The 11370-nt window shown below is 35.5% G+C and overlaps 2 protein-coding genes across 2 annotated transcripts; both read left to right on the top strand.

The window, feature by feature from the left end:
- The first annotated feature begins 2384 nt into the window (after positions 1 to 2384).
- On the top strand, positions 2385 to 5618 carry LOC129290117 (uncharacterized). The gene is made up of 3 exons (XM_054926825.1): positions 2385 to 2555; positions 4585 to 4785; positions 5380 to 5618. The coding sequence occupies exons 1-3, from the start codon at positions 2445 to 2447 to the stop codon at positions 5413 to 5415; spliced, it is 348 nt and encodes a 115-aa protein (XP_054782800.1). The 5' UTR covers positions 2385 to 2444; the 3' UTR covers positions 5416 to 5618.
- A 2367-nt stretch (positions 5619 to 7985) lies between these two features.
- LOC129290488 (PRA1 family protein B4-like) lies at positions 7986 to 9120 on the top strand. The gene has a single exon (XM_054927271.1). It carries the CDS (start codon positions 8195 to 8197, stop codon positions 8870 to 8872), a length of 678 nt encoding a protein of 225 aa, XP_054783246.1. The 5' UTR covers positions 7986 to 8194; the 3' UTR covers positions 8873 to 9120.
- Positions 9121 to 11370: the final 2250 nt, after the last annotated feature.

Raw genomic sequence — 11370 nt, 5'->3', positions numbered from 1 at the left:
TTTACTTAACTTGTTGGAGAGGGACTGCCCTTCTTTTAGAAACTGTGGTTAATTTTTTTCTGCTAGTTTTTTAGTTTCTGTAAGACTCTTTTATGCTTAATAGAATTTCCTTTTAATGGCAAAAAAAAAAAAAGAAAGTCCAATGTGCAGCAACATTCCCATTTCGCTTGGTGAACAAAAACGAGAGAAAGACTTGGACCTGAGGTTGTCTAAAAGATCATTCTGCATTGACTATTCTAGAAGCAATGCTTTTAGGTGTAATAATCGAGTAAAGCTCCCACCAATCCATTTCTATCATTGCTTGTTGATTGGAAAAAACTGCAGCAATAGAGATGGCCCCTTTACAGGCCAATAATTTGGCCACAAAACTGGAATCAGCATCATCCATTGATGAAATGACCACTTAATGTTCTTCTCTTACTGCAGAATTTGGATGAAGCTGATCTTTAAACTTCATCTTCCAAAAATTTGTTACAGCATCAGCAATTCCAAACTCAGCGGCTGTGAAGACTGCTTGATGCTGATCTTGCCTTCCAGATATTCCAACGCAAACATGCCACATACGCAATTCCAAACTCATCTGCAGGGCTATTATATTATGCAACAGAAAATCAGAGCACCATTTTCTAAAAGAGGAAATATTCATTGAATTGAGGGTGTGTAGAGCACTTCCTTAAATATAAATATAGAGCTTCTCTAGTTCTAACTTTGGAGCCAAAAATAGCTCTTCGTAAAAAGTTTTAACTTTGGGATACATCTTGATTTTCCATTTTTCCTTCCAAAAATGATCAGGCAGAGTTTGAGAGGGACTTGGCCTGGGCAAAATAGAAGAATGAACTCATTTCAGATCCGGCCCAGGCAATGGAATCAGAAGTGACGCTATTAGGAATATGGATTTTCTGAATCTTAGCAAGAGCTCCTTCAGATGTACAACGAGCCACCATGGATAAATCCCACTTATACCCTCTTTTATTAAGTCAGCAACAGTGTGACTAATATTGACAACGCAATCCACTCTTTTCTGCGCAAGATGTTTATGCAATCCCTTGGATCCTTCCAAACTAAATTTAGTACAGGGTTGGTATAAGGAAAAATACTTTCTAGAAAGGAAATAGGGAATGTATTTAAAAAGAAAATGTAATAGGTCCACTTATCATTTTTTATAAACTTCCTTATTAAATGCATGGTGCTTTGTTCATTTCTTACTTTCCAGACAAATGTATCCTTATCTAATTTTATTTATAAGTCATTTTTAACATATTTTAATAGTATTAAGAAAAATTTTAATACTCATTAATACTGTCTTAAAATTTAATAAATTCTTAACTTTGCCCCTATTAAATATATACATTTTAATAATATATTTTCTTTCTTCAACATTTAATGAAAAGTAAAAAAAATTATAATAAAAATTTAATGATATAACTTATAAATAAAATAAAAAATTTCTCTCTCTCTCTCTCCTATAAATAGGATCAAAGAGAGTATTTCATTAGCAAATCTTGATCTATTGATAAACTGCTTTGGAAATTTTGAAAGCGTCGAGAATAAAAGAGACTGGGGCGAAATACACTTCCTTAAGCACTTGTGTCCATAAATGATCAATGTTATTAAGCACTCTCCACGTTGTGCTTGCCAGTAACGTATCATTGAAAATCGTAAAGATTCTGAAACCTAGTCCACCCTAGATTTTTGATCCATTAATCACTGAATTTGAAAATACTTTTTCTATTTTAAATTATAAAATATTTTTAAAAATAATTTAATACTTTAAAATATAAAATTTTTAATAAAAATAAATTTTTATTAATAATATTTTTTTAATATGCCTTCTCATGCATTCTCTCAACATTGTTTTATCAATAAAATATTAAATATAGAATATTTTTAAAATTTTATATTTTTATTTTAAAAAAATAACATTATGAAGTATATTTAAAAAATGTTATTAATATGTGATATTTTATTTAAAAGAGTATTATTTTTAATGTGATTTGTGCACTTCTTAAAAAAATTTATTAATGCAAGAAGCACTACTATCAACTACCGTAGGTTGATTACCAGCATAGATTACCACCCAACAATGGCCACTTCCCAAAAACCTCGTAAGATTAGTGAGCAAGTCTTAAGAATTCTTTAACTACGAACAAATTAGTCTTTTAGGATAAATTCTATTTCCTGAGGTCGTGCTTATAACAATGTTGTATCACCCTGACGGTCTCCTTTGTTCTCTCAACTTCCGTGGCCATTGCAAATGGAGAATAAAAATCAAAACTTTAATTAAAGTCAACGGACAGGATTATATTTCATCCAATGGCTAATAATCAAAACGCAGCGTGCAGTGATTCGCTCTCACCCATTTCTCACCCCTTCAGCCGCCCAACATACGCCTGTTAGAAAACAAAAGGGTTTCAGAATTGAGTGAACGAGAAGAGAAGCGAGAAATGCCTTGCCTCAACCTCTCTACCAACGTCAACCTCGACGGTGTTGACACCTCTTCCATTCTCTCTGAAGCCAGCTCCACCGTCGCCAAGCTCATCGGCAAACCTGAGTCTGTAAGGAAGTTTTTGCCTCTATTTCTCTCTTTTCTGTATTTTTAATTTGCCTCCGATTCTTCCGAACCTTGCTGGTTCTATGGTTTTTACTCCTTTTGGTCTTTCATTTTTTTTCAGTATTTTTATTCTTCTGTATTTTACTGCTTTATTTGGAGTTTTTGAAGTCCAGCTTTCTTCGGATACCATATTAGATTCTAACCTCAAACCGACTGGTATCGTCCAACAACTATAGAGGCACGCAATGTGGGGTTACTTACGGAATCAGGAAATGATTAGTCGGGCAAATGATGCCAAACCCTCTGTGACAAGATTTATGGGAAGTTTCTTCAGTATTTGTTATCAAGTTATCATCGTGTTATTCACTCTGGAACGAAGGTTTCTTTGCATCTCTTGATTTTATTGAATAAAACGATAACAGCCCTGTAAGAACTGCCGCGTAGTTTTCCTCCCACTCTGAAAACTGATATTTATGTTCAGATATCGTCAGAGGGTTATCGGGCTTATCATTTCTTTAGAATATTGACGTGGGATTGTGATTCAAGTCGGGTTGGATTGTGATTCAAGTCTTAGATAATTCTGTGATGGTTGAATTGTCTTGATACCTATTGATTTAAATACATGTAACTATATTGCAAGGAAAATCAGTGAAATTTTTAGGTTCGGAGGTTACAAGTATCTTTCTGGTCCTCTGTCTCATGTTATATCGATTCAGGAAAACAATATGTCACTCCTTGTTTAGCTGCAAACTACTCAAGTTCCTGGCAATGATATTTGATTGTGTTAGCTTGCAACGGATAATTATGTCATAAGTCACTTCGCTGAATCTATGTCCTATTCTCACTATGTAATCCGTAGAAGTAATTTTATACGGTCATTAGGTGTATTTGGGGCATCAAGACCTTATTTGCAAGCTTTGGATGTGGTGGGAATGATTTACTCTGTTATTTAGTTGGAAGGATGGAGTGGTAGTGGGTCTTGGTTTGTTTTATGAGTGCTAGCATTGATAAATTTGTTTTCAACTTCTCTCTGTTTTGAACTTTATATGGATTAATGTAGTTCCTTTTCACTGAATTTAGAGCTGTGCTGGTGTTAAGCTGCTATCCTCAAGAAGGGGAACTAATGCCTGAATCAGAATAGTTTGAGCAAAATTATTGTTTTTAACCATTGATTGATGAAGAAGACTTCGAGCATTCTCTTAGATATCCTTAATGACCTGCTGGCCGTATGATCTATGTTGTGCTATTATGCAATATACCTAGTGATTACTCTGCTGATCTCCATGCATCTTCAGTTAGTTTAATGATTGGGTTAAAACTTCATCTGACAATAATATCTGATGGAGTAACTAAAAGGATCTGGCCAACGCAAAAATAAAAAGAAAACTAAATGGTGTAAATTATTAAATAATGGTTAATAAGAGTATACTATTTTAGTCAGATGACATTAAATTTTGTTACAGTCTGGACTATTTAATATTTAACTTTTTTCATAATTTTAAACCATATACTCACTCTATCCTTTATCTGTATCACCCGTTAGAAAAGTTTTATGGTTCAAAATGCAACTCATTTTAAAGAGTTTGTAGAGCATTAACTTCTTTATTTCATACATGTTCTTCTTGGGATGAGCATCGAAGTCTGACTCCTTCATTATACTTAAAGGATGCTTCTTGGTGTAGCCTTAGCTATCTCAGACCTCACTGCCAGAGGCAAAGATTTGGCGAACCTTCTAGAAAACAGACACACTAGACTCCTTTCCCTTAATTTTGTATTTCCTCCATGTAAAGTTGTGCACATGATTGGTTGGCCTGGTTTTTGTTGACACCATGGCTGTTTTGTAATCCTTGTTGGGTAATGAAATTCCCCTTTTACTCAAAAAAGTATGCTTCTTGGAATCATGTTGTAGATAAGCAGCATGACATTGATGTGGCTCTTAAAATAGAAAATAAGTATGATATTTCTGCTGAGCTATAATATGTTATTTCTTTGACTTGATTAAATCCTTTAATCCTTTTTCCCCCAATTTGCAGTATGTGATGATTGTATTGAAAGGATCGATTCCCATATCTTTTGGTGGGACTGAGCAGCCTGCAGCCTATGGGGAACTGGTGTCCATTGGTGGTCTTAACCCTGATGTGAATAAGAAACTTAGTGCTGCAATTGCATCAATTCTCGAAACCAAAATATCTGTGCCCAAATCACGATTCTTCTTGAAATTCTATGATACAAAGGCAAGTTTAAAAAGTTCCAAGTTATCCTGAAGGGTCACTGACCTGCGCTGCACTTTTTTCTTATTGCATTCTTCCTTTTTGTTTAGGACCATCAAAGTCAAGAATATGCACAGTGTTTGCATGCTTTACACCAGCACTAGATCATGTAAACAAATCCTTGCTGTCTGTTAGCTGTACTTAAAAATCCAACACATTTCCTTAAGATGCCAACTCTCAAAACCCCCGGCCCTTTTCTCTAGGGTATGTTTGGATGAAGAATTAAGGAAGAGAAGAGAAGGTTTTATTTAAATTTCTCTCTTGTTTGGGGTTATTAAGGAAGGTTAGGCTAGTTAGTGCTTGTCAACTAACCTTCCATATTCCTCTTCCTCTTTAATTTGAAGGTCCCCTAATTTGGAGGATTCTAAAGGAGAGAATATTCCCAAACAAGGGAAAGAAAAATTATCCCTTAATTTAATCATTGCTTTCTATTCCATCTTTGTTGGATTTTCTTCCCTTTCCTTAACTCCCAAACATACCCTAAATGTCCAATTTTATGGCCATGTATTGTATTGTTTGCTGCAACTCGATGGTAACTCTGCTTTTCTTGCTCTGCAGGGTTCAAACTTTGGATGGAATGGGTCTACGTTCTAAACTCCATTTTAATGGTTGTGGTGCCTTGATACTGAATGCGATGTTTGTTCTGTTTCCCACCACTGTTATGACTATGAATGATGTTATGTTACGAATATCTATTTAGCTGGTACAATTGGCACTTGATTAGCTGTTTGGGACAATGTGGATCCTTTCCTTTTAAAGAGACTTCCAGTGATGGAACCTACATCATTTTGTTATTACCGCGTGGTTGATATGTTTCAGAGAATGGTTAACCCAGATTTCCTGTTCTGTTCTATTAGAATTATGCTCTCTAGATTAAATTTTTTACCAATTAATGGCTGGTAATCTGTGATATTTGGCTTTATGAATAAGAAAACAATTTCATATAACAATAGGTTGTTCCCACGGGTTCCTCATGTGTTTCCTTTTACTAGACAATATAGAAGAGAGTATGATCCTTTTATGAAGCAATTTGCAAAATTTGGTAATTATATTAATACAGATGGTTTCTTTTGATATATCTAATATCTATTTACAAATATCCAGTCTTTCTATTCCAAGCATAAAAAGGAGGAACGGAGGATATTTTTGTCAGACACATTTATGCTAATTTAAATATTTACATTTATTATTGGATAATCTTGTAAAAAAGAAAAGAAAAGAAAAAAGCTATTTGATAAACCTTGGGTTAACGATAGTGAACTTGTGATAAATCTGACCAAAAGTAGTGACATGGATTTAATGATGTGATGAAAGACCATTTTTTTTTTAAATATGTAATGACGCAAGTAATTGAGAAATGAAAGCAGCCACGGTAACGAAGGTAGGATATATTTTGCAGGCAAGTCAATCCAAAATGTGGACGTCAAGATGGAAAGCTTGGTCCTGGTTGATTAGGATTAGGGTGTGATTCATAAGTTCAAATTTCGTTCATAATGAATATATTATTATTAATATTAATAATTAATAATTAATAAATAATGTGTAAATATTTTTTCAATCTTGAGACATGCCAAAGCAAAGGAAAAACACTTGAGGATTAAAGATGAAAGTACAGTCAGGAATAAGAGTTGGGCTGAAGGGTTGTTCATTTAAGATAATTTTTATAAAAGTTTAGACTTAAAAAATTAATATTTTTTAAAGAAACTAAGCTTCCAAGCTCAACTTTGAAAAAATAGGTTCGGACAGCCCTCCAAACTCATTTAACCTTTTTTTTTAATAAAACACAGCATAAAGTCACTTAAGAAAACCCTAAGCTCACTCAACTATCTCGACTCCTCACTTGATTCTATGGTCTCGCTCACTCCTCTCAATCTTAGCAAGTCGGCGTCTCCATTCTCACCCCTCGCTATCATGGTGCTGACTCCAATCATCCAATCTCATCTTTTAGGTACTCTTAGACACAAGTTAGGTTGCATAGATATAAGTACAAGTATCTAATATGATATGGCATGATATGGGGATGCAGCAAATTTTTAAAATTTTAGGATACGGGTACAGGGATATTTATAATATATATATTTCAACATTTTATGATATAAATATAGGTACTTTGATTTTAAACAAGAATTTCTAAAGTAATATAAGGATATTTATAGTAATTAACTAAAATATTAACTGTTTTTTCAAGTTTTTAAGTGATATAGTAAAAAATTATTGAAAAAAAAATTATATCACAAATGTTAGAATATGGGATACGTATACAAAAATATCCTACAAATATCATATCGGATACGGATACGTTTACTTTTTTTAAATATCTGTGCTACATAAGACGCCAGAGGTTGAATCGTCACAAAGTTAAAGTAGCAAGAAGGGTTTGGATTCTTGAGATGTGGGGTCAAGAAGAGCTGTTGAAGGATTGGATAAATTGCTCTGCCTTTGATTCCCCCTTCGTTCATAGCAGGATTATGACAGCACGAACGGCTTTGTTTCAAGAGATAAGAAGGGCACTGCATGTGGATTGACAGTGTAAGACAAGTCTTGATTTTTCATTTTTGAAGAGCATTTAGCAGTGCCTATTTCTGGGGAGGACAAACTATTAATCCTGACCTTATGTGAAAACCATTCTATTACTTTTTTGTACTTAAACAAGTATATGATTTGATGAATAAGTCCCTGATTTGCATTTGATTTTTAAACTAAACTTGAGCACGATAGAGCAAGTACTGAACAAAGATACTTGAGTCCTTTGAAAAATGTTTGAATTTTTTTTATGTTTTTTAAAATGAGTTACGAGCTCGGCCTGTGTTCTTTGAATAAAGGCCTGGCTTTAAAAAAATGAGGACTTTTAAAGAAATGGACTTTAAGGTTGGGCCTATTAGGGCAGAATCCATATGGCTCAGACCTACCCAATTTTTTAACTCTAGATAAAAGTTTGACATTATTTAAAAGAACCCAGATCACAAAAATTATAAAACGAATATCGAATACGTGTGGAATTGTAAACGACGGTGACCAGGCATGGAATCAAGCGAGCAAATACGCGTGTCATCGTAAACGACGAGTATTGAGTCATTGACCCAGGCCCCCAAAGCCAAAAGCCAATGCCCAATGCGATTGTCGGTAGTGGAATCTTAACGACGAAGCTGAGTTGCGTAAGACGTCGTCTTGGTTTTTTTCCATCATCCTACATCGGGACATCCTATCTCTTTCCCTTCAATTTCACAGAAACAAAACCCTCCACACCTTTCCCAAAGTCGCCTTCATCCATCAATTTCGCATTCTCTCCTCGATTCCCAAATCTAGTCTTTCCATTCCCATAAATCGATCTCTCCTTTCTTCTCTCTTCTTCGTTGATCCCTCACACCCTACAATGTCCTCTTCAGGCCCTCCCGTCCTCCCCATCTCCAATTCCCAGCCCAACGCTGCCGCTGGTGGCGTCGCCGCCGAATCTGGAGGGCCCATTGCCACACCTGCCTTCCGCGCCTTCATCGGCCACCTCTCCGATACCGTCCGTAATGGCCTCGCGCAGCGCCGTCCTTGGGGTGAACTCGTTGACCGTACGGCCTTCGCGAAACCCGAGAGCTTCTCTGAAGCCACCCTTCGGATCCGCAAGAACTACTCTTACTTCCGTGTCAATTATTATGCTATAGTTGCTCTGATCCTTGGTGTTTCTCTCCTTACGAATCCATTCTCTCTTATTGTCCTCGTGGGTTTGCTCGCTTCGTGGATGTTCCTTTACCTCTTCCGTCCCTCTGATCAGCCTTTGGTCATTCTTGGTCGCACTTTCTCTGATTTCGAGACATTGGCCCTCTTGGGTGGCCTCACTTTGTTCGTAGTCTTTCTTACCAACGTTGGATCTGTTCTTGTTTCGGCTCTCATGGTGGGTGTGGCCATTGTTTGCGCTCATGGTGCCTTCAGGGTTCCTGAAGATCTCTTCTTGGATGAACAAGATAATTCTCAAACTACTGGATTCCTGTCATTCATCCGTGGTGCTGCAGCCAATGCCGCTGTTGCTTCCTCTGTACCTACGGTCACTGCACGTGTTTGAGCAGATCAGTGGATCCAGATCGAGGAGGATGACAGGATAATGGTGTCTTGATCTGATCCATGAAATTCATCGTTAGGACCTGGAGGTGAAATAAACGCAGAAAATATACTTCTGCCTTCTATGAAAATGTATTAACAAAATTTTATATACACAGGGTGAATCACTTGAGATTTGTAGGGTTCTCTGTTATTGTGTTTAATGTAGGATTTGCAACTCTTATTGATGGATCTACCGGTTTTCATGCTTCAGTTTTTTTTTTTTCTGGGATCTCTATACTTCAATTGTTTTATTCATTTTGTAATTTGGTTTCTTAAAGCTGATTGTGGAAATGTTCTTAATCGTATGTGTTAGATACCGATGCCTCTAAGGCTGTAATCCCGTTTTATTGTTGCATGGAACGATGGATCAGCTAGTCTCTTTGATGGTTTTATATCAGTTTCCCTTTTTATTGTTCATACTGTGTTTTTATCCAACATTAGATAGATCGAACATTATGAAGGAATGGGATCAGGTAGTCAGGTTGTTTTTTTGCCCGTGTTGTTTAATTAGATCTCATAATTGAGATTGCTTGCCATTGTTTTTTAGTTTGTGGACTGATGGGCTCTGGGAAGTAGTTGAATTGAGAATACATCCATTGTTTCTGCTTTTGAATCAATGAAGCTGCATGAGCAATTTTGACCTCTATTTGTGGTTTGTGGAGTTAGAATTGGGGTTAAAACAGCCCATTGTCATTGTTTCCCCTTTATTATAGAAAAATTGAAGAGATCCGACTTGTTGATCCTGACATCTGAGATGTCAGGGTTCAGCACACCATTGCATGATTTCTTTTACAATCAGTGGATTGAAGATTATTACTTTTATGATGCCCCAACAAATATGCAGTGGCATCGAATATTATTCCGAGCTTCGTTGGCCCTGTTTGGTACACGTCATTGAATTTTATGCATTTGGGAATAGGATTGAGGGTGGGAGTGAAAGTGGGATTGGGAGTAGGAATAAAATTTAAAATGATGTTTGGTTTGAAAAAAAAAAACATTAAACTTAAATTTTAAAAAATAGGTAAAATACACAATTGCTCTCATCTTCCACCCTCGCTGCCAAAGGCCCAACCCTCATCCAGTGCGTCAAATCGAGAATGAGAATGGAAAGAATAAGGCTCGCTCTCCAGATTTCTCAGGCATATTTCAATGGATGTTTGAACCGAAAAAAAAAAAAAAATCAAATGGTGATAAGTGTTGCAAGATCCAAACTTCACCCGTGCTCGTCCATGAAATCAAAGAAAGAACAACCATTAACCACCCCTTCGCCATTGTGTATCCTTTGCTGAACTCAATTGCCGCTCAAGAACTTCCTCTAGGACACCGTCACACCAATTTGAAGCTGTGTGCCTGTTAGAGAGGAAGATGGAAGTCGAATATGTGAGAGAAGGAGATGAAAGTGGTTGCGAGAATCAGTGGTGAGAAGCTTTGAGATCTAGTGATGATAGTTGTGAGATTCATTTGACGGTGATTGCCAGATGATGGTTGCGAGATTAGGGATCTAGGAGGTAAGGAAGACGAAGGTGGAGATCAGGAGATGAGATGGATCAGGTGGCTGAAGAGTGGAGCTTGAGGCAGCAAACTGGTGCTAAAAATGAAAGGTATTTTGGTCTAAAAAAATTTTATCCCAAGTTTAAATTTTCAATAAGGGTGTTCACGAGACACGAGACAAGTCTTGAAGAAAAGACGGAGGCCCTGTTTGATATGGTTGAATAATTTTTAATGAAATTGAAATTGAAATTGAAATCAGAATTGGAATAGAATTGAATTATAAAAATATGTTTGGTATGTCAGAAAAATTAGATGGAATCCTTGCATTACTTTTGTTTAGTATGCAAGACATGGAAATGGAATTATACTTAAAAGACAAAAATACCCCTATATAAAAATTAAAATAAAACATAATAAAAACTTAATTGTGTACCAATAAAAATATTTAATAAAGGTAGCAAGGAAATACAAGAAAATTAAAAGTTTTCCTTTCTAAATAATAAAAAATCCAGTAAAATATTTTACAAAAAATATTATAAATATATAAATTATATACAAATATTATATATAATACTATCTTATATATATATATATATATATATTATAACGTTTTATATATAATGAGCAAAAATATCAGGAACTAGGAGTGAGGTGAGGGTTTTTTTTTTTTAAGGGCAAATTTGTCTTTCTGGAATTTGTATGAGGGCAAAAGTGTCTTAAATGTTACAATTCTATAGAATTGTTCAGCTTTAAATAAGGAATTCAATTCAACCTCTTTTCATGAAATCAGGATTTCCAAGAATTGTAATTCATATCTACCAAACATCACTTTATTCAGATTCTTATCCCAATTCTATTTCTATCTTCACAATTCCAATTTACCAAACATAGCCTAAATTTTTATTTTGTGTCCTATCCCATCCTAAAAGTTGTCCCGTCTCATTAGGAATCGGGATAGGATCGAAACGT

Source organism: Prosopis cineraria, unplaced genomic scaffold (assembly GCF_029017545.1).
Source record: "Prosopis cineraria cultivar Desert tree isolate PC_DT_omini unplaced genomic scaffold, ASM2901754v1 PC13, whole genome shotgun sequence".
Taxonomy (NCBI): Eukaryota; Viridiplantae; Streptophyta; class Magnoliopsida; order Fabales; family Fabaceae; genus Prosopis; species Prosopis cineraria.
Note: the sequence above shows the minus strand (reverse complement) of the source record. Positions and strands in the feature narration are given on the sequence as shown.

Coding starts and splice junctions, on each gene's coding strand:
- LOC129290117 (XM_054926825.1), top strand. CDS start 2,445: ATGCCTTGCCTCAACCTCTCTACCAACGTCAACCTCGACGGTGTTGAC. Junction 2,556..4,584: donor TCATCGGCAAACCTGAGTCT/GTAAGGAAGTTT, acceptor CCCAATTTGCAG/TATGTGATGATTGTATTGAA. Junction 4,786..5,379: donor TGAAATTCTATGATACAAAG/GCAAGTTTAAAA, acceptor CTTGCTCTGCAG/GGTTCAAACTTTGGATGGAA.
- LOC129290488 (XM_054927271.1), top strand. CDS start 8,195: ATGTCCTCTTCAGGCCCTCCCGTCCTCCCCATCTCCAATTCCCAGCCC.